The 22645-nt window shown below is 37.9% G+C and overlaps 1 protein-coding gene across 5 annotated transcripts in view; it reads right to left on the bottom strand.

The window, feature by feature from the left end:
* RGS7 (regulator of G protein signaling 7) overlaps positions 1-22645 on the bottom strand; it is a 375770-nt gene that overhangs the window by 24670 nt on the left and 328455 nt on the right. For all 5 annotated transcript variants that reach the window (XM_058669395.1, XM_058669397.1, XM_058669394.1 and 2 more), the window contains 6 exons: positions 14638-14712; positions 8587-8685; positions 7775-7836; positions 6742-6852; positions 5490-5615; positions 1116-1302 (listed from right to left, as the gene is read on the bottom strand). In XM_058669395.1, coding sequence (XP_058525378.1) covers positions 1116-1302; positions 5490-5615; positions 6742-6852; positions 7775-7836; positions 8587-8685; positions 14638-14712 — 660 coding nt within the window. The remainder of the gene's footprint in view (positions 1-1115; positions 1303-5489; positions 5616-6741; positions 6853-7774; positions 7837-8586; positions 8686-14637; positions 14713-22645) is intronic.

Below are 22645 nucleotides of genomic sequence, written 5' to 3' on the forward strand. Positions count from 1 at the left end.
GATATACTTAAATAGTAGAGTGATGAACTTGTGACTGTTGTTGAGGAACTAAGCTACTGTTACAATACAGAGGAAAAATGTTGTGGGAAAAGGGAAGGACTGGAGGAGGAATAAAGGCAAAATCCCTGAGCCTAAGGAACTGTATCATGAAAAATAAAGAATTTAAAAAAAATAAAGAAAAACTGAAAAAAGGCACAGAAAACATATGATATGCTTGATTTGAATTGGTCTTTTCTACTATAATTGGAAAAGGGATTTGTATATTTTATTTTTCATTTTCCAAATGTTATTTAATTTTTCTAATGCTGTTTTTAAAACAAAACCCATTTTAGAGTTACTGTTCCTGACTTTAAAAAAAGGGGGTTTAAGAAATTGGGGCGCTTGCATGTTCTCAATTACAAGACAAATTTAACACACCATTTGGAAGTAATATTACCTATCACAAAGTTATTTTTCTTGTTGGTCACCAATATTTTAAAAAGAAAATGGAAACTCCAATATTTTTAAAAGGTAACTAAGATCCAAATTGAGAAAATAACAAAGTTTCATCTTATAAATTAAAATCATTTTAATTGGTTTCTCTCTACATGCTCCTAATAATGACCCTGAAAATGACTAAATATCTGAACCTCTTATTTTTTTATCAGACATAAAACTGATTTATGTTTGACATAACTTGAGCCAATTCAGTTCTACCAATATGTATGAGTATGTACTAATTTAGTAATGTCAGAATTGCATATTTCCATTTTAAAGATAAAGATTTTAAATCTGTGTGACCAGTGTAGGGTCATTGTTAGAAAGTTTGATCAGACACTGGATGACCAAAGAGTAGAAAATAGAAACCATAATGTCAAAATCCTGAAATTGTCATTTGAAAGTTTGAAAATGTAAAAGTGTCATGTGAAAATACTGAAATTCAGAAAACATTCCAGTTGAAAAAACTGTTCACTCTAAAATGTTTTTGCCCTTTTATTGATCATTTTGGTGGCTTTACAGCTTTCTAAATTGGAAATGCCACAAATAATAGCATTTAGATTGAATAAACTAAAGTTTCTCCTGAACTTATCAGTAACACTTTTTTTTTTTAAACGAGAAGCCCAACCTGTACCAACCTGAGCATCTTCAAATGTATATCGTCCAGGTTCCTTCACATTCTGTGTGGTTTTGTCGTAACTCTTAGAATCCAAGTTGATGGCGCTGGGAGCTCCTGGAGCTAGAAATTCTTGCCATATTTCCTGAACTCGTGAGGGCACTTCTCTAATGGGCCTTTTCTTCAGATCTTCCACTGCTAGCCAGAATCTACGTAAAACAGATGCCAGTATTTACTCAGATGGTTCACAATATGAATATTCTTATTACAACACGTGTATCCCTATCACACAGTTTTTCATGATACATAAATCAAAACTTCACATGAAGGTTTCCAATATTGGGCCTGGCTTGACTTCCTTCTGTGTACTGTGTGTACAGTATAAAATGCATTGCATGGAAATATGGAAAACAATTTCTTTTTTGTTTGTTTAAAACATATCTACTTGGAGTTAAGCCATTGTCTCTGATATTAGCATTGCCTAACACTGAGCTGGTTCAAGTCCTAGCTACTCTGCTCTGATCCAGTTCCCTGTTAATGCACCCAGGAAGGCAACAGAAGATGACCCAAGTACTTGGGCCTCTGCCAGCCATGTGTTAAGAGCGCCTGGCTGGAAAGAGTTCCTGACTCCTAGTTTCAGTTTGGCCCAGCCCCATTTGCTGAGGCCATTTAAGGGGTGAACCAGAAGTTGGATACTCTCTTCTCACTCTACTTCTCCTTCTCTCTGCTTTACTCTAATTTTCAAACAAATAAATGACCCTTTAAAAAACTTGAAAAAGCACCATCAGAGCCCGAACTCTATCAAGTGCCAATTTTGCTGCATCAAAAGTAGCTAATAAACAGTCATATATTAGAAATGAGCAGGGCAATGATAGCAATAAGGGTGTGGGGCAGAAAACAACCAATTGACAAGCTAAAGTAGCTCATTCTGCTGTATTCTTTGGATCTTTTGTTCATGCAAATAATGAGGGCAATGGGAAACTGCTCTGCCAGCAAGAAAAAACTGCAAGGTTTCCCTTGTATTAGAAAAGACAAATTAGTACATGAAGAAGCAACTTTTACACAGAAGTGGCAGCTAACACATGAGGTACTCATTGTATGAGTGAGATTAATATTTTGAGATTTATTATTTACAGCCTTTGTCTATATTTTCAAAGAGCAGACTTATTTTCTATTTTCTATATGTTGAAATCTTTACCTAAGAGTGTTAAGCCCATAATTGAGAAATTAAAGTACGAAATTGCAAATATTAAAAAAAAAAAGGAAAAAAAAGAAAGAAGGGAGGAGAATGGATGGGAAATGTGGAAGGGAGGGTAGGGTAGAAAGTATTACTATGTTAAAAACAAATGCGATTTCTTAATCACATTCTGTGGTCTCCTCGTTGACATTTCAATTTTAGTTAATACACAACGTATAACACAACACACATAACATAGCATGTTTTACATAACATCATATTTTAACATATTGGTAAATCAATACTATATCAATTAATTCCACAACGAAGTTAACTGTTGCTGACGGTATGCTAGAGTTTTTTAAATGACCAGGATGGTACTCTGCTGGTCCTGCCCTCAGACCAGACAGGGTCTCCCTAAGAAGCCGAGGAACTTGACTGGTCTATAAGATGCTGGACTCTATGTTTAGTACATGGTTGCACAGAGGGAATCTTAACTGAACTTGAACTATGGTTATGCAACAAAGTGGAGGAATCCACCATCGGGGGAGGGTGTGGGGAGGGGTGGGGAGAATCCCAGTAACTATGTAACTGTGTCACATAATACAATGTAATTAATGAATAAAAAAAAAGAAAGTATTACTATGCCTCTAAATCTGTATTGTAAATACTTGAAGCTTACTTTATACAAATGTACATATGCACACATACGTATACTCACATATACGTATCCTTATATAGAACTATTTATCAAGAACACTAGTATGAAGAGATCTTTTGAGATAAGTCATGTTTGAGACTTGATCTAAGGAATCAATAGTGACTATATTCATGAGAAAGAGTACATAGTGTGCTGTTTTATTTATCCAAATGCTTTTTCCCTCTTCCTTTTACATAGGTTTTCTCTTTTTCATTGACCAGCTTTCAGCTGGCACTTTGCTGAGCTTTAACTCCTATAAGGCACCCCTTCAACTAATCTTGACACAGTCAGATTTTTTTTTCTTTTGACTTGCTTTCTTGTCCATACCTCTCTGTTAGATTATAATTTTAAGGAGGGAAGGAGGAATTTTTCTTTGGCTTTGTCATACCCTGATGACAGCATCTGTTAAAAACTTAGAAAATTAGGAGAATATCCACAACCACCCAACCCACTAAAATCTCAAAATATCTTTGTTTTTCCTCGTTATTTTTTAATGCCTTCTTGTACCCCATCAATAATGCGGTAGTTTCACTGAAGAAAATGGTATTTCATAGGAACAACACAAGGTAGGTAGCAACTATGGCTCTTGCAGGAACTTCCTCAGGAAAAATTCCTGTCAACTTAGAAGAGAATAGGAAACGAGTCCCAATAACCGCTGGCTGAGGAGCCTTAAACTCCTCCAGGGTCTGTCCACGGGTACCCTGCTTTATCCATGAAACATCTGTCACTGTTCTGTGTCTTTCTGAACAGTTTGGTGCTGGTCCCTGTTAAATCTCCGGAAAAGAAAGTGACGATGCCTGGTGACTCCTAATTCCACAAAAATAAATGAATGCTGTGACTTTCCAATAAGTGAAGTTCAGATTGCACAAGCCTCAGAAAACTAATTCAGGGCATCAGGTTTGACAAAAAAAGTGAATGAGAAAGTTCATGGAAAAACAGCTTCCTGTAATGGAAAGCTGCCTTTCACTTTAATTAGTTCAAATAGAGCCATGAGAATCAGCTATGATGTCTCACATTTAAAAATGAGGAATCACCTCACCCTTTTCATAATGGCTAAAATCCAAAACACAGAGTAATAAATGCTGGTGAGGATGTGGGAGAACGTGGAACACTTATACTTGGTTGACAGAAAAGTAAATTAGTGCAATCACTGTAGAAAACAGTGTGAACATTTCTAAAACAAAACAACAGTTAGGAATAGACCTGTAATAGGGCCTGGCAATTTCACTACTGGGCATACAGCCCAAAGCATGAAACCACTGTGTCAAAGAGACACCTGCATCATCATGCTTACGGTAGCACTGTTCACAACAGCCAAAATATACAATCAACTGAGGTGTCCATCATCAGATGAATGTAAACAAAATGTGGCATTGATACATATAATCAAATATTATTCAGCTGTATTAGAAAAGAATGAATGCTACCACTTCCCAGCAAATGGAGGTACTAGAGGTTAATGTATTGAATGAAATAAGCAAGATATGTAAAGATAATTATCACATGTTTTCCCTTCAAGGTGAAAACTAAAGATTAAAAAAAAAGAACAAAGGAAAAAATGCCTGTGTGTATTAGCATTGCTAAAAATATAGTTTTCTAAAACTCTGTTTTATAACTTTGCCAAATCAACGTTTAAGAATGTTGTTACAATTTTAATGACCTATGGTTACTTTAAAAGTTACTACAAGTATTTGAAATGGTCATTTTTCCACTCAAATTTTGATTATCACCATTGTCTCTATTCTCACTAAACCAGAATCTTACTTTTACTTGTTAACTGTATTTGTTGACTTGAGCCTTTTCACTGTAATTTAAATTTAAAATACTTTATCTTGAAAACTGAGAAAGTAAAGACTTGTAGAGTGAAGAGCTTAGCAGGGAGGGAGACTTTGGGAGGTACTAAGGAAGAGAATATCATTATATTCTTAGGATTGGACAAGCTACATTGAATATATTAACCACTACTTAAAAGTTCAAATTACATCTCAAAACAGAAAACAATTTTTAGCTGCCCCCTACATTAGAAAATTTCAAAATATGTTAAATGTAACTTAGACAAAAAGGCAGAATGAATGTCTCCGCCTCACTAATTTAATGTGCAAACTAGAGGACTACCCTGAGAGTTTTTCCAAGTGATTTGGTAGATCTTCAAATTATCTCTCTTGAGAAACAGTATGTAAAGAAGGCCAAATCTGACAAACAGGTGATGTTTTATTTACCAGTGTCTATTCTGACAAACACTGTGCTGAGCATTGTACTTCTTTTTGGAAGGCACTGATTTCAATGGCCATTGTTACAAGTTACAGAGACAGTATAAAAACAAATTTTATAAGGAATTGATAATGTTGGATAAGCTTCTTTTTGGTTACCTTTCCTCTCTCCATTAGATGGCAGGAATTCAGTGAGTCCATAACACCATCTAATGATAATGGAATTGGTCTACCAAACCAGAGGAACAAGCTATATAACAGATTCTGTCTCTCCAGCTTGTAGTACAAGATCTAAACAATGAGTCTTACCTTAAATTTTCTGAGCTGAATTCTGACTCAAGAAATTTAAGGAATTGTTCTCGTCCCACTGGGTCTTTCAATGCTTCATCCATGCCAAAACCCCATCGTTTTACCCTCTGTTGGCTTGGTTCTTTGCTGTAGGAGGTAAAAGAAAAGCCAAATATTTTTTAATGTTATGATTCCTATTTATTTACATTTTCTCTTAAAATCATATATATCTTGAAGATATAACTTATTTTTCAGGAAAAAATATGATCGAGAGGTTGTCATGAAGACATAAATTAGGTGAATCCTAAACTAACATTTATTGAACAATGGACAATAGGAACTTTGGATCAAGTATCTCTTAGCTTTTTCCAACGAATTTATGAGACAAGTACTATTACTCTTCTCATTGTATAGATGAGGAAAACAGGGACCAAAGGGAATCATACTCAGCAGTGTAATAAAGGGAAGTGCTCTAGGCAATCTAACACCAGAGTCAAATTTCTAAACCTTATACCATGTTGTCTCACGCTACTAGTTGTTCTACGCGACTAGCACAACCAAAGGCCTTAATTTGTTCTACTCCTAGATAAGCCATGCCATTTTGGGGTTCTAGTTTCCTCATCTATAAAATCCATAACTTCTGGATGAGCAGTTTTGAATTTGTCAGTTGTTTAAAACACAAGGCTGGGTGTATAAAGAGATGGTCCAGAAATGGAATCTACAAAAGTGCTACAGAGTACTGCTTGAGAAGTGACATGAATGATCTTTGTATGACTCTGAACGTTGTTGTAAATGCTTCCCTTGTCTACGACTCACGAGAGAAGTCAGTAGGCTTCAGTTGTGCTTTGTTTTTAAGAAGTCTGTGTCTTGTTAGTTTTGCTTAGAGTGTTTATAGTAAATTTAATTGGTTCTAAAATTGAGTCTACGAATTCATTTTAAAGTATGGGATTAAATTTTCATGTTAATGGTATGCATGTGGCCATGTGGATTATCCAGGAAGATAACAGCAAAGAGTAAATTTCAAGAACCAACCATCCCAGGGCCGAATAATAAGTTCATATGGAAACTTTTATCTCTGATTTTGGGGCTGTCCCTCTGCAATGCAAATTGTAAGGCAAATCCAAGTGTCTTAACTTCAAGAACAATTATAGGAGCAAGAGCAGCATATTACATAATAGTGAGGATACAGTAAAATCACCTTTATTATTAATTAGTTACAAGGTTCCTCCTATTTAACTTAGATCTTCAAATAAATGATAGAAGTGTTTCTTACCTTGCTTCAAGTTCCCAGAAAGTAGTGTCATCGGACAGCCATGGGTTAGAAGGGTCAGGTGGCACAAGAAATGGGTCATATTCTAAATACTGCTCTGTGTAACTTAGTAAACTAGGAAGGAAAAATAAAACATGTCATTTCCCTTAGTGTGTGGGTTGTGCTTATATCTATTTTAAAGTGAGGGGAAACATTATAAAAATATTTGGCCATGAAATTTTTGCTCACTTATAAAATAACACTTAAAAAAATTTCAAGAACTTATATGCAACACTTCATTGTGATTCTAAGGATTTCATCTCTCTCTGTGTATTATGCCATATCTACCCATACCCTCCACTTAGGTGAAGCCACGTGGAAGAGGTCAGTGAGTACAGGGCAGTTCTAAGGATACGCTTCCAATCCACTGCTAGCTGAATGATTTAAGCTCACTTGGAAGATGGAATAAAAAGGAGTTTTGCCAGAAGATTAAGTAATAGGATAATCATAAAAAAAATGATACTTAAAGACCTGTATTTTAAAACAAGAGGAAGTTGGAAAGGTAGTGGTTGGCAATGACCAAAAGTAAAGAGTATGACTGCCACAAAGATTAGATTTAAATGAAGGAAAGGCAAACAATCAAAATCTGAATTTAATTCAAATTCTGAAGTCATGCAATAATAGAGTGTGGATTGCCAATGTTAAGACAAATTTAAACAGAAGCTCGAAGTTGCCAAAAAAGAAACTAGTAAGTTAAAGCTTTCATTTCTTTCAGTAGGAGAGAAAATATTCAACGCCTTGGAATTATTCTTTGTATCTGATTCTTCACTACCTAAGCATTTAACCTCTTGGGATAGAACACAGTAAAAATCATCTGGTCTCTTACAGTGCATAAAAAGAAATCTTACGGAAATTTTCTGTGTGTAAAAAAGAGTAAAAGAAAGTAACATTTCTTAAACAGTTCCAACGATTTATCTCTGCTCCCTTTCCAACAGTTTTCTTACCATATTATATTCATCAGATGAAATACATTTATAAAACACCTTAACATACTTACCTATCAGCAACTTTTGACATTTTTAACCGATGTCTATCTAACTGTATTTGCCAATATTTTATCTGAAAAAAAGGGGTTAAACAATTAGTTCTCTAAGTAATGACATTTTCAGAGTTTTCAACCGATATTTCAATGGGTAACAGAATTTTGAATTCTGGTAGAATAGGTAATTGAGAACAAAACTGTAGTCTAACTCAACAGAATCTTAAGGTCAGCAAAAATTTAAAGGAGAAGGTTCTGAAAAGTTAATAAAAATTCAAAATCTCTTTAGATGTAACCATGACAGAAATTTTAGAATTGCAATGACTTTGAATGTGCTGCCTATTTTAACAAAATGTCAATTTTGAAAATTTTATGGCGAATTCAAATGTGTGTTTCATGGTAAACAACCAAATCAACAATCACATTTCCCCTACAAACATGTAATGCAGAAAAGAAAATGTTTTTTATTTGCTATGATAATTTTAAAAATAAATCCTACTACCTAATGCTCAACTCCTTACAAGCATTTGTTGGAACACTAGTCTGAGACTGGTATAGATGGTTACTTGAAAAGCCAGCGGGATACTTAGTGCTCTGGAAAGTACTTTGCCTGCAACCCAACCCAAAATGCAGAGACAGTGAGCTTCACCCAGGAACCCTTCTAAATACCGCCCACCCACCTTACCAGGTGCTCATACTTACAAAGTTTCCATATGAAACAACTGGCCACACAAATAATTTTTAAAGCTAATTGCTTCTGAGATTCACCATTTTTCTTCATAGCTGTTGCACTGTAAACTTTTAACAAATAACTTAATGGGTCAACTCACCTGCTGCTGTAACTCATCCTCTGTTGGAGGTTTGGTTTCTGGTGTGGGAGTGTGAGTAGGACTGTGACTTCTAATATCATTTTGTAAACCATAGACAGACTACACCAAAATAAAATAATAAAATAAAATGTTAGGGTAAAATTCCATTTTCATCCAGAGACTCTCTAAAATATATTAGCAAAGGGAACCCAAAGACTATTTGACTCAGCCTGACTGGTATCCATAAGGCAGTGTTATCGATTATTACATGCATGTAAAATAGAAGTGGAATTCCCTTAAAATATGGCTAGATTATTAACAGAATAGTTGATAATAGGTGGGGGAATTGGTGACTGATATAAGTTAGGGACTGAGAGTACTAAACCTGGGAATGACAACTCTAAGTAACATTTAGAGTTTGGCTCTAGAACAGGATGGATAAGTGACCACTGGAAGGAAGATGAAATGTGGCCTGCTTTTGCTATAGAGATAGAATTGAATACTGAGGAGAGCAAAGAAGTGAAGGAATTTGCTGTTTTGATTTCCATCCCTTCCTTCCTTTCAGTTACTTTATTTATTTGAAAGATGGTGTGACAAAGAAACAGAGAGACAGAGATCTTCATATACTGGTTCATTTCCCAAATCGTTACAGCAGCTGGGGCTGGGTCATGCAGAAGCAAGGATTTTAGAGTTCTATCTGTGCCTCCAAGGGTAGTACTGATCCAAGCACTTGGTCTGTCTTATACCACATTCCCAAACACATGAGCTGGGAGCTGGATCAGAACAGAGCAGCCTGGACTGATTTCTGAATGCAGTCTGAAGTAGTAGCTCAAATCTCCTGTACCATAATGCCAGTCCCAATTTGGTTTCTGATGGACTGACCCAAAACACCCCCAAAATTTCCCAACGTTTTCTATCTCAAATTGGGCTCTTCAGGTCACAATACTGGCATTTTTACTGGATACCACTTGCAAATTAACAGTGACTCCAACGACTTTATTTATCATTGGAATTCTTGATGTCCCAGTATCTTATTAGTATATGATCATCACATGTACTTTACATTCCCCATTGATGGGAGAGCTGAATGGCTTGCCTGACTTTGCTCTTTCACTACATCCATTCACTCTTTCAATCAACCTTTACTCAACCAGCTGGGTGTAGTGATAAATATTAGAGAAAAGAAGTAAGCAATCTAACCATGCCTTGCTCTCCATTGGAATTTGTAACACAAACCATACAACCACACATGACAGTATAGGATTAAAATTGCTGTAAGGATCATGAAAGGAAAGGGTGACGAGCACCAAGACCTGGAGCACAAAAAGATTTAATTTATATTGAAAAGCAAGAAAGGCCTAAATGCACTAATGTTAGCTATATTTGCACGTGATTAATTGAAAACTACTTTCTGAACTTAGGCAAGTGATGGACTGCCAATTATGTATTATATGTGTTTGCTGTTATCATATTTATCTTTCATATGGAAAACAATATGACTCTGAGTCCTCAAATTTTCATTATTTTTAACCTTCATTTAATTATTTAAGTTCTTTAATAAGAATCTTCCAGCTTTTGTAAACATCGCTTCTATAACAAGGGAGGTAACATTTTTGACAGTAAATTTTTACACTATGTTAAAAATAATGAAAAAAACTGCTAGAAAACTACAATTGTGGTATGTTAATAGTAAAAATGAGCTATAAATTATATTTTACCTCTGCATTTATAAACACCTACACATATATATATATCATGTAAAATTCATTCATTATGAAACTCCAAGAGACAGAATTACAGGAGCTTGGGTGCTGGCTCTTAGCTTACTTTCATACTATAATGAAAACAGTCATGAAAAATAAAATTTTATGTGTCAGGTTTTTATTTGAAGGTCTTATTTTAGCAACCAAGCACTGAAGATTGTCGGTGATGGGAAAAGCTTTGCATTTTATTCAGAAAGAAAATCTGTTAAAATATTGGCTGGTGGCAAGGGATAAAACTAGACGCAGGTAGGAAGACAGAGAAAGGAAAAATTAAACTTCTTAAAGTTTTAGTATCTTCAGATGAGAGAAAATCATATTTATGAACCGAGAACCACTGAGTTTTTACAGAAAAATCAAGAACTTCACTGAGGTGTTTCAATTTAACATGTTTATTTTTCCTTCTCCAAGAGTCTAGACACATTTTTGTATATGGTGCTATGCAAATGGATATTGGGTAGCTTATTAATAAAACAATTTGATTTCCATTATAAATATGTATTTGTTTTCCCTTCATGTTTTAGAGGAGAACTGATTAAGAATTTCTCCCATTTGCCAGGAACAATTGCTGTGGACTGAATGGTTTGTGTCCTCCAAAATTCATTTGTTGAAATCATAACCCTTGAGAAGGTATTTTAAGGTAGATCCTAAGGAATGTGATTAGGCCATAAGGGCTTCACACACAATGGGATACTTGATGGAGCTTCCTTAACCTTCACACCACATAAGGCTATAGCTAGGGGGTGCTATCTTTGAACCTGCATCAGAAAACAAACAAATCTTGCTGCTTAGTTCTTGGACTTCCCAACTTCCAGAACGCTGAGCCATAAACTAGTGTTTATAAATATCTTCTCTATGAATTTTATTATGTCAGCCCAAGTAAGCCCACACTGGGATTTCAAAATAGAAACTAAAAGTGTAAGGAGCTTGCTTGTCTTCTCATGTGAAACTCAGTCTCTGGGGTTTCCTAACCAGACTGGTATGGAAATATCTCTCTTTCCTTCTGCTCATCTGAATTAGAGAACAGACTGTGGCCTGGGCTGACATCATGTGGAGAAAGTCAGGACAAGAGAAGCATAGAAAACAATCCAGATGGAGATCTCAAAAGAGCTCAGACGGTACTCAAGTCTGACTCTAACCATACCCACAGCCAGTTCTGCCCCTGGTTTCCCCTCAGGTTCAGTGATCCAGAAAAGTTCTCTCTTAGTCAACGTAGTTGAGCAGAGCTTCTAACGCCTAGAACTGTATGAAACCCCTCACTTAAAGCACACTTGTGTTACTCTCAGATATGAGTAGTTAGCTAAGGTAGGTAATATATTCCAATTAAATTTTACATACACTGTATATGGAAGTTAGGAAATACAGCATTTACCCAGAAAAAGCTATTAACTGGCAGCAGGAAAACTAGTTGCCTATTTATGAATTTGCTAGCTGCTTTCACAGCATTTATGGCGTGGCTGTTCACTAACACCTCTGCTTGTGAAATTAAATGTAATAACACACACATAAAGGTGATACTGGAAAAAGGTGAAAAAGACAGGCGATTACTGGTATTTTGCAAGGTGGGTTCTGACAGTATAGGAAGCAGTCTAAAGTGTAGCCTCAGTCATTCACACATGCAAATGTTTATGTCACCCTCCTTCTGTTTTCTGTTCCAGGGTGCCTTCATCTCTTGGTCGACAGAAGGATTCAGTCTGTTTCAGCTCATCTTATGTGTCTACCTATTCGGACCATGGTTCTCAGAGGTGTGGTCAAACATTATTTTGGACTCTTCCCGTGAACATGTTTTGTATGGATGATATTAGTAATTTAAACCAGTGGACTCCAACTGAACCAAATTGTCCTCCAGAATGCGGAGAGGCCACAGCCAGTGAGCTGGATGTCCCAAAAGACTGAAGACTGAACCTGCCTGCCTCTGAGCAGGGAGTTCTGCTTTCTGACTTCCTGTGGATTTCAGCTGTAACTTTCCTTTTCCTCTGGCATGCTAGCCTTTGCTCCATCAAATTCTGTCGCTAAACTTTAAGGATTTTAGTGAGAAAATTCAAAACTGCTGACTCCGAGGAGCTAAAGGTGAGATTTACTTTATCATTTGTGGAAAATAAAGATACACCTGGTACTTTCTGTTGGATTTTTCAGAGCCCGGTTTTCCTCAGGTGAGTTTAGGCTTACCCAGCTCAGGAGTGAGATCCTATAATTGAGTCACAGCAACTTGCCTACCTACTAGACCAGTCAACGTTGACCTCAGTGGTTCTATTTATAGAATTTCACCTTGCAATGCCTCCTCCTGTTTTTCTCGTCATTAAATGACTGTGGTTGACATGTGAAGACAGACAATAAATGGAAGCTCTCCACACTTTCTAAAAGAAGGATGCCAGGAGAAGCACAGGTAAGGTGCCGGTACAGATGGCAGAGCTTTAAAGAGTATGAATCATCACTCTATCAAGTTCGAGGTCTATATTGTTCCATCATTTCTCCCCTCTTCATCAGAGCATGTCTGAGACAGTGGGGATGTCTGATAAACAACTCCTAACAATTGAGAGAATAAGGAAAAGGTGACTTCACCCAGCAGCATTTCTGTAGTCTGTCTGGCTGAGCTAGATCTCAGGGTATACAGGGTGTGCTTTGAGCACAGGGTGAAAGGAACAGAGTGGAATCATCCCCAGAACAGACAAGTGCTCGGCTTGCTTTGGTCTGCCTTTGCTTGTTTCTCTCAGAGTTCTCAGGGATGAAAGCCTTTGAGCACTGCATCAGAGTGCATTTGGGGGCACTTCCCTATGGCTTCTTCATCCTGGCATCAGAAAAACTAGCTTCAATCAAAAAGAGAAATAATACTAATAAAGGAGTTTGGACTATACTGAGACCTTTGAAGACGATGCCAAGTTTCTACTGATAGAACACAGAGAGCTCCAAATAAGGCCGTTAAAAATGTGCAATGTAGCCCATCTTAGGGACACGCTCTGGAATACCGTATGGTTATATAAGGAAAAAATCCACAGGAATGACGACCTTACTGTGTCCTCAGTGACTGCTGCAAAGCAGACATGTTGATATGCATGGGCAATTTTCCATGGAATAGGCATGCCTCCCATGTGCATGTGCAACTTGAAAAGTACCTGGAGGGGCTGGCCTTTTGGCCCATTGGGCTAAGTTGATGCTAGCTATCGAGACATCCCATACTGTTACACCAGCTGGAGTCACAGGCATGCTGCTTCCACTTCACCTTCCTGCAATTCAACAGAAGTTTTTACAACCACTTGAGCCTCTGAGAGATTTACTGACTCCTGGATTTAGCCTTGCTTAGTCCTGGTTCTTGCAGCTACTTGCGGAGTGAACTAGCAGATGGAAGATCTCTGTTTCTCCATTTCTCTCTGCTTTTCAAGTAAATAATTAGTTAAAATATTTAGATTCTGGTGCTATGCATTTCCAAGGGGATATTTCAAAAGGTCACTGAATTCAAAAGTTATTTTTCTGAGATTCATTTATTTTGAAAGTCAGAATTATAGATGGAGAGAGAGAGGGGAGAGAGAGAGAGAGAGAGAGAGAGAGAGAGAGAGAGAATCTGCCCTCTACTGCTTAACTTCCCAGATGGCTGTAACAGCCAGGGCTGAGCCAGACCAAAGCCAGGACCCAGTAAATCTGCCAGAATGCCCTACAAGAGTGGCAGGAGCTTCTTGCAGATTTCCTGTATTGCTGCTTTCCCCAGGCCTTCAGCAGGGAGCTGGATCAGAAGTGGAGCAGCAAGGACATGGACCAGCAAGGACATGGACCAGCACCCATGTGGGACACTAGCATTGCTGGTGGCTTCTTTACTGCTCATACCACACACCTGCTCTGAGTTTGTTTTGTTTTGTTTTAATTAAGAATTCTTTCACAAAACAGACACTGAAATACTGTCCCTCTCATATGGTTATGTCACAGAATTCCTAAGTTAAAAGCAGGACAGGACTCTCCTACTATATTTTCCTTAGGCTTTGTTAAAAAAAAAATGTTCTTTTTGTACTAGTGTACCCGTTTCTCAGGGTCCTCCATCTCCATTCACCATCTAAGGGATCTGCAGGTGCTGCGCTTCCCTGTGGTGGAGAACAGAGTTCTCACGGCAGGGTCCTCCTGTCAGCACCACTCCTCTGTCTTGGGATGCTGACATGCTTGAGAATTGGGTCAGGGCTATTTCCTGAGTAGAAAAGGACCGACAAAATGCCAGGAAGAGCAGGGCACATACTCCATGACATAAGAGAAGATTGTTCTGGTTCCTGTATTCCTACAAACAGGGCAACTCATCAACCATGATTAGCACAACAAATGCTAATTTTACCTTCCGTGTTTTGTGTGGATTTCGCATTCTGGACGACTTCTTAATGTCTACTTCAGTGGTATTTACACAGCCAGGCTGGAAATGGAAATAGAGACACAAAGGAATCTTTAGGTGTGAAGGTTCTGACCAACTAATGCATTCAGTAATGACTCACCCTCCAGAACCTGAACAAACTGCACCAAAAGGCAAGTCATAACCAGGCAATTCCTTGTACCAGCACAACTAAGTCATTAAATTAGCACACCTTTTCATTTCTCACATTTAAAAGTCTTCAGATACCATTTTCAAATAGCACGTAGGAAAACGAAATACTTGGCTTTTGCATGTGGAAATGGATTTAGCTATTTTTAGTTGCTCATCCAAGGACATCAAGGGCATCCAGCCAGGGTAAAATCCCTGTTGATGTCTGCACACAACCTCCTACTGAATGTACTTTATTTATACAATGTGACACTATTATTAGATGGTTGCTTGATTTCCCCAAGTAGGAAAACTAAAATAGCATTCAGTCACACCAGCTCAATTCCCAGAGGGAATTTCCTTTACAGTAATTATGATATGCAATGACAGGGAACGCTTGTTTTCCATAGACAGAATTGCAGTGGAGTTCATGGTTAAAATGAGAAACAGAAAGAAACAGACAATAATATAACACATATCTTCTAAACTCCTAACTTTTTGTTACATCAGGTCATGCTGATGTAATGAAAGGAATGTTGTGCTCTCCACAACCACTGGTGATCATTGGTGATTAGCTCTTCGCATGATGAGGATCAGTGTATTTTTCTTTAAAGGTTCCTTTAAAGACAAAACTAATGAATAATAAAGGGAAAAGGAAAGCATTCTCCTTCCTTGTTTTTTTTTTCCTTTGGTTCATAAAAGTTTCATGTGAAAGACCTACATACTGAACACACATGTACATTACACTGAAAACATTAAATAAATTATATATTTGGTTTTTCATATTCATCTAGAAGAAGAAGAAATAATTGGTAAAATGTGGTGATCAGCTTGGCAGTAAAGGAGAATTCAAGAGCTGCCAGTTGGGTGTTACTTATTTATTGACACTAAGAAATTCACTTAGACTCTTCCAACAGCATAATGTTTAGTATTCAACATTCTGATTTGATTTTCTCGTGGTTTGTCTGAGCACTAGATTTTAAAAATGACCCCCTGATGATTTCATTGTGCAGCCATATTTCACAACCACTGATACAAATGTAACAAAGATGATAGTTTTAAACCATTAGAGCATTTTGTATTCATTTCCTATTGTATGTCTTTGCGGCTTCCATCTCTGGACAAAGGGAAACACTAAAATTCATCATGCTCCTATTGCTATACCAGGAGGCAAGCACAGCAAGACAGGTCGTGGAGTCTGTCTTTCTCATGTTAAAGTGTAGCAATGACTAAAATGCAATATCCAGGGAGAGGAAATCATGTCTGTTCATGACCTCATAAAAAAGAAAAAATAAGGTTAAGACTCAGAGCTGAGAGGTACCTCACTTTTTCCTTCTAAGAGACAAACACTGTCGCAAACTCTCACAGAAAAATCTCACATGTGGTCCTATCTAAATGGATCTTTATCATCAGGTGGCTGCTACCAAGAAAAATTAGCCTAACACATGGTTTCCCAAGGCTTGTAAGTGGTGGGTAAGGCATTCCAATTGTGTGGCATGCCTAACAGTGAAGTTTACAGTGATTGTTAGCAGATCAATAGGCAGGCAGAGGCCTGAAATCAGGACAGAAGACATGGTGCACAGGGACTTTCAGATGGGGACAGGTTCAGCTGGGCCACAACACCAACCAGTTCATATTAGGGCTGGGGCTGGAGCTGGCTGGGCTGGGCTCAAGGACCCACCAGCAGGAGGTGGAATGGGAGGGGGGCAGGCTGGACCAAGCCAGGTTGCAGCATGTGCTCTTGGATGCAGAGGTGCGGGAGCCATGCCAGTTTGGGTGTTGTAGCTGCCTGATCCATGAGCTCTGGGTGTGGGGAATCTGGCAGGGCCCAAGTCACATAGCCCGGGTCCTTGGGCCTGCTGTCATGGTGGATGCTGGGTCCATGACAGCTGGGGGCAGGGGAATCCTGCAGGGCCTGGTTCGCCCTTGCCTGGATCCTGCGTCTACCTGCAACGTGGCTGCTAGGTCTGTGAACTCTGGGGTGTGGGGTTTCTGTGGGGCACAGTTTCCTGGCCCAAGTCCTTGGCTTGCCTGTTTGGTGAACCTGAGTCCATGAGCCCTGGAGGAGGGGGATTCAGTGGTACCTGGGTTACCTGGTCCAGGTCCCTGGGCACACTTGCACACTATGGACAATGAAGTATGGCAGCACATTTAAAAGGAAATCTCCTATTTCTCCAAGAAATATTTCTTTCTGAATCCAATTGACAGATCTTGTGAGAAGTGATATAGAGGGGGAAAAAGGAACCCCGTACCTCTACAACTTTCCACGACAACACACAGATGGAATATTAATTGCATTAGGGGAAAATGAGTAGGTAGAAGTTGATATTGAGCATTATGTAACAACAGAACATCCCAGAATCCTTTTTATTTATTCTGTTGTTAAGGCAGATAAATATTTTTGAGCATTTGTTTATCCTTCCCCAAAAGAAACCTTGTCTTTGAATATATTTTTAAAATGTTAATTATGCTTTTGAAGTATTTATAACAGGTACCACTAGCTGGCACCAGATCCACATAAAATGCTATACATAAATTGATTTTCTGCAGAACTAAGTACTTCTTCCCAGTGCAATATAAATAACATAATAACATTATCATTGCCTTGCAGACTTTCCTTAAAAATGTTAAGCATGTACTATTTGCTGGATACAGTATCAAGTACATAGAAATACTGAATTTAAGGAATACTAAAGTGCAATTTACATTGGTTTACAAGAGAATAAGTCATGCCTAATGATTCAGAAGTAAATGTCTTTTTCATAGAACTAAGCTATGCTGTAACATTATGACACTATGTTTTAGAAAGTGGAATTTAATATGCTGAAATCCATTTCTAACATAGCAAAGGAGCAAATCACTGAGGAAGGTTAACTGCTACAATATTTGCCTGTTGTTGCTGAGGGCTGAAGCAGGACCTGGTGCTCTCACTCCCATTAGGGACAGTTTGTTCAAGAGGATAGAAATACCATTTAGTCATGTACACAGCGTTTTGGTACTTGTAACAGGTAGCACACTTGGTGTTTAGAACAACCCCAAACTGCTGTGAAAACCAGCCAAGGGAGAGAGGTAGATGGAACACTCCCTAAGTTCAAGCTGAGGATAACTGTAACTGGATAAGTATGTTTTAAATGACACCTGAGTGGAAAGGTAAGAACAGTTTGGCAAGCAGAACCGATTGTAAGAGTTATGCATGCTTTGGAAATTATTTAAAAGTTGTGGGGACCCAGCACAACAGCCGGCTCCATGCTTCTGGCCTGGGAAAGCAGTTGAGGATGGCCCAAAGCCTTGGAACCTTGCAGCCATGTAAGAGACCCAGAGGAGGCTCTAGGCTCTGGGTTCCTGGCTTCGGATCGGCACAGCTCCGACCATCGTGGCTGCTTGGGGAGTGGATCAATGGATAGAAGCTCTTCCTCTCTGTCTTTCCTCCTCTCTGTATGTCTGACTTTCCAACAAAAAATAAATAAATCTTAAAAAAAAAAATAGTTGTGGGAGAGGGTATTGCAAGAGGTTAAAACACCACGTGCAATACCACCATCCCTTACCAGAGTACTGGAGTTCAAATCCTAACCAAGATTCTGACTTCAGCCCCTTGTTAGTGCACACCCTGAGAGGTGGTAGGCCATGTCTCCAGTACCTAGATCTTTGCACCCAAGTGGGAGATCTGGATTGGATTCCTAGCTTTTGGTTTCAGCTTGGCTATTGTGGGCACCTGGGAAGTCAATCAGTGGATGGGAGATCTTCTCTCTTTATCTTTCAAATAAGTAACACATAAATAGATTTTTAAAAATTTTATAAAGTTTGTGGAAGGACTGAGGCTTTGCAAGCAAACACACATTTAAAAGTACTGATTCAATTAGAATTAAATTATTGAAGAAGGTTCATTTCTTTGTAACAGTACAGTTTTAAAAATTCAGTACACAACATATTGTGCCTCAATTGAGATGATCTCTTATTCTCAAATGAGGCATAAGAGATTTAAGTATTCAGTCTCAGGATATATTCTATTAGAAAACCCAATCTGAGGTTCTTCATATATTCTAAGTTGTCAAATTGGTTCAATCTCTGATCTTTTCAGCCCTCCTGTACCACCTACTGTTCAAGTCCTACACGAGATGTTAAGGAAGCAGCCTGAGGAAAGTACCTGGAATTCATTCCAATCACCCTCCTCTGTAGAATTCCATAATCTGTGTCTTACTCAGTCTCATTTGCTGATTATGTTATTCCATTTCAGTGTGAGCTAAGAATCAATTCTATAGGTAAGGGGCAGAGGCAAAGCTGTGGCAAAGGGGAGGCATGCAAAAGAAGTCAACTCAGAGTAAGAAAAGTAGTTACCTGTGTTATGGTTTATAGTACATGATACGAATTTCAATTGATTGATTGATTGACTGATTGATTTGAACTATTTAACTAGCAGAGGAAATGAGTACTGGGGGCAATGCGCATTTTTACTGCAGGTGTCTAATTGGCATCATTAGGATATTCTGTGACTAAAACATTTATGCTGATTATATATATATATATATACACATATATATATATGCACACACACAAATACACAATCTTTGAATTCCAAGGAATATAAAGGTATTTGATAAAACTAACATGTAAATGTCAACAATAAAGCTAGTATGACAAAATAGTAACCACTACATGGATTTTACAATTTTATAGTCAACATGGAATATGAAGTTGACAATTAAACCATAAGTTCATTACCAGCTAAAATAGTCTACTACCATGGAACAGGCTACAGGTTGAATGGCCCAGATTAATAAGTGGGCATTGAACAATAATGAAGAGCTTCAATTTAATTTTTACTAAAAGGGAAAGGCATCAGGGTATGTTAATTTACTTTTTTTTTTTTTTTTTTTGCCCATTTCTGAGAGACAGAGAGACCCTATTTTTGTGCTATTCCCTAAATGCCCTCTCTACCTGCAACACCTAAGGCTGTCACAGGTGATTTTGGAAGCCAAGAACTCAGTCCAGGTCTCCAACAACAGTGGCAGCGATCCAACTACTTGAGCCATCACCTGCTGCCACCTGCTCCAGGGCGCACATTAGCAGGAAGATGTAACTGGGAATGGAGTTGAGGCCAGGTACCTGGAGGTGAGATAGCTGTCTCAAATGGAGAATTCTGGAAAGGGGAATGACTTCAAGGATTTCTACTTTTAAACACTCACTCAAAGGCTGTTACAGTGACACAGCAAGCCAATCTCTCTTCTGTGCAGTAAAACACTAGTGTTTAATGGATTTATATATATATGCCGTATATATATGCCATAGCCATCAAGATTCATAACTCAGACCATTTCAAACACAAGTGGTAGTGTGATAATAGCCTTTTCCTGACCCATTTCCTTTTTGTATCAGGTTTAGTGGTATGAACATACCACTGAACTTACATTACTGTCTTTCTTAAAGAAAGATTTTAAAACTTACCTGAAAGGCAGAATTATAGAGAGGAGGATAAATAGATTCTTCCATTCTCTGGTTCACTCCTCAAATGGCTGCAACAGCCAGGGTGAGGCCAGGTGGAAGATTGGAACCCAGTGATGCTTCAGGGTCTCCCACATGAGTGCAAAGAGCCAAGCACTTGGACTACCCTCTGCTACTTTCCTGTGTGCATTAGCATTAATCTGGATTGCAAGCAGAGCAGCCAGGGTATGAACTGGAGCTCAGGTGGTGTGCTGGCATCACGGGAGGAGGCTTAACTTGCTAAACCCCAATGCTGGTCCTTAACAGTAATTTGATGATCAGTTAAGAACCTGGCTGAGTTGACTCCCATTATTAGAGCCTCTGCTACACGTAACTAAATTCTTCTGCTGTGGTTCTGTCACATTGATTTGCTATGACAGAAAATCAAGCCACCTCAACCTATCATATAGGAATTATTTCTTCATCCTTCAATGAAAGTCTCTTTTAGTGAGCTGCTCCCCCAACCACAGATTGTCACTGTTTTCAAGAGCTACTAAAAGGCCTCAAATAAATAAGTTTGCCTATAGCTTTTTTGAATTAAAAAACCCTACCCATGTTTAGTTCATAATGTTAAAAAAGTGAAAATGAACTATTAGAATTGTTTTAAATGCCTTAATAGAAGAGATATTGTCATAATTAAGATAACAGTTCCTAATAGAAAAAATAAAAGGCTTGAAGCTGATGTGCATGAATACTTTCCTATTTTACCTGGCCTGCTGCACACCTGAGAAGTCCGTCTCTTTCCCTACCATAAACTACTGCAATGTGCAGACAAGCAAAGTTCTCAACTGGGGAAGATTTGAGACTCACCATATTCATTCTACCTGCCTCATGTCACAATTTGGAATGTCAAGTATTATCATAGCCACCACTGAAATTACATTTTGTTTCATCATATTTTTTTATGGTATCTCATCCATGGTTAAGTGAAGGGTTAAAAAGTAGAAAAAAATGGGCTGATTTTTGAATTGGTAAAAATAATTTTAATTTTACAGATATGACTATTGTTAGTACTAGTGATCTAAATGGTATGCTAAAGGGCTGAACAGAACCTAATACAATTATAGTATTAAATAACTCAAAGTAAATTCAGAAGGTTTACAATCACTTTCCCACTGCAGTGAGACAATCAGAAAATGAAAAATAAGTTTGTGAAAATTGTCAGGTTTTGAAATTTAACTTGAAATAGGCTTGAATTCAATAGCTATATATTATGCAAAAATATAGGTGATTCCTAAATTACACACTCTCAACTGGAAACATTTATACCTCCCTGTCTTGGTCTCTTCAAGCTGCAATAACAAAAATTACATCGCTTACATGCAGCAGAAACGTATTCCTCCTACTTGCAGAAGCTTGGCCATCTGAGAGGACTAGTTTATGTCTCATGAAAGGTGCTATATTCTTGCATCCTCACATGGGGAAGGGCAGGTGTGCTCTCTAATAGACACTAATCCTATTCATGAGGGCTCCACTTAGGATCTGCTCACCCTCCAAACACCCCTTTCTAATAGAGTCATCTTAGAAACTAACAGTTCAACATGAATTAAAAGTGGCGCAAGGGGGCCTGTTCACACCTTGGCATTCTCTGTGTTTACAGAGCAGAAAGAAATAAAAACTATCTGTAATACTCAATGGTCAGCAAGACCTTGATAAAGATTAGTTTCAAAGATGTATTGGTATAGTAGTGCATTTTACTTGATTTTGAAAAAGGGGTAAAAATATAAGTACCTCAATCATTAGTAACATTAGAAATGAAAGTTTCATATAAAGTTTGTTACTGGATTGCATATTTATTTCTAAGAGCTAAAATCAAGTTTTATCTTCACCACTGGGGAAAACCTAAAATAATCCCCATATGTCCCTTCATTCTTATATAATCATATCCCCAAAATGCAATCTTTCTTAATGACTTAAGGTCATCATTGGGGACATCATTTATTTTGCTATCCATGTAGCAGTGATGCTCATGAAGTGAGCTGGTTCTCATCCCTAATACTTTTTGAACTTGAGTATCATTTTATGCCATTTTTAGTGCCTCTGCCTTCTCCCAGTTACTTGTCACTTTCGTGTTCTCAGTGTCCTTGCCTCCAGTGACATCCCATCATCCTCTATTTTATTTCTCAGGTTCTGATGCATGGAAGAAAACCGACCAGATATTACTTTGACACTTTATCTCACATTTTAGTACATGAATTAATCAAAGCACATGAGTTAGACTGTGAGAGTTTCGGTTAGTTTGATTCAGAGTGTTCTAGATTTTGAAAATTGAAATTCAGAAAAATTACAATTCTGGCAAATGTGAAACGTGAAATCTAAAAAACTGTCACCAATGAAATGTGGACAATTT

The sequence above is a fragment of the Ochotona princeps genome, chromosome 10 (genome assembly GCF_030435755.1).
Source record: "Ochotona princeps isolate mOchPri1 chromosome 10, mOchPri1.hap1, whole genome shotgun sequence".
In the NCBI taxonomy this organism is placed as follows: domain Eukaryota; kingdom Metazoa; phylum Chordata; class Mammalia; order Lagomorpha; family Ochotonidae; genus Ochotona; species Ochotona princeps.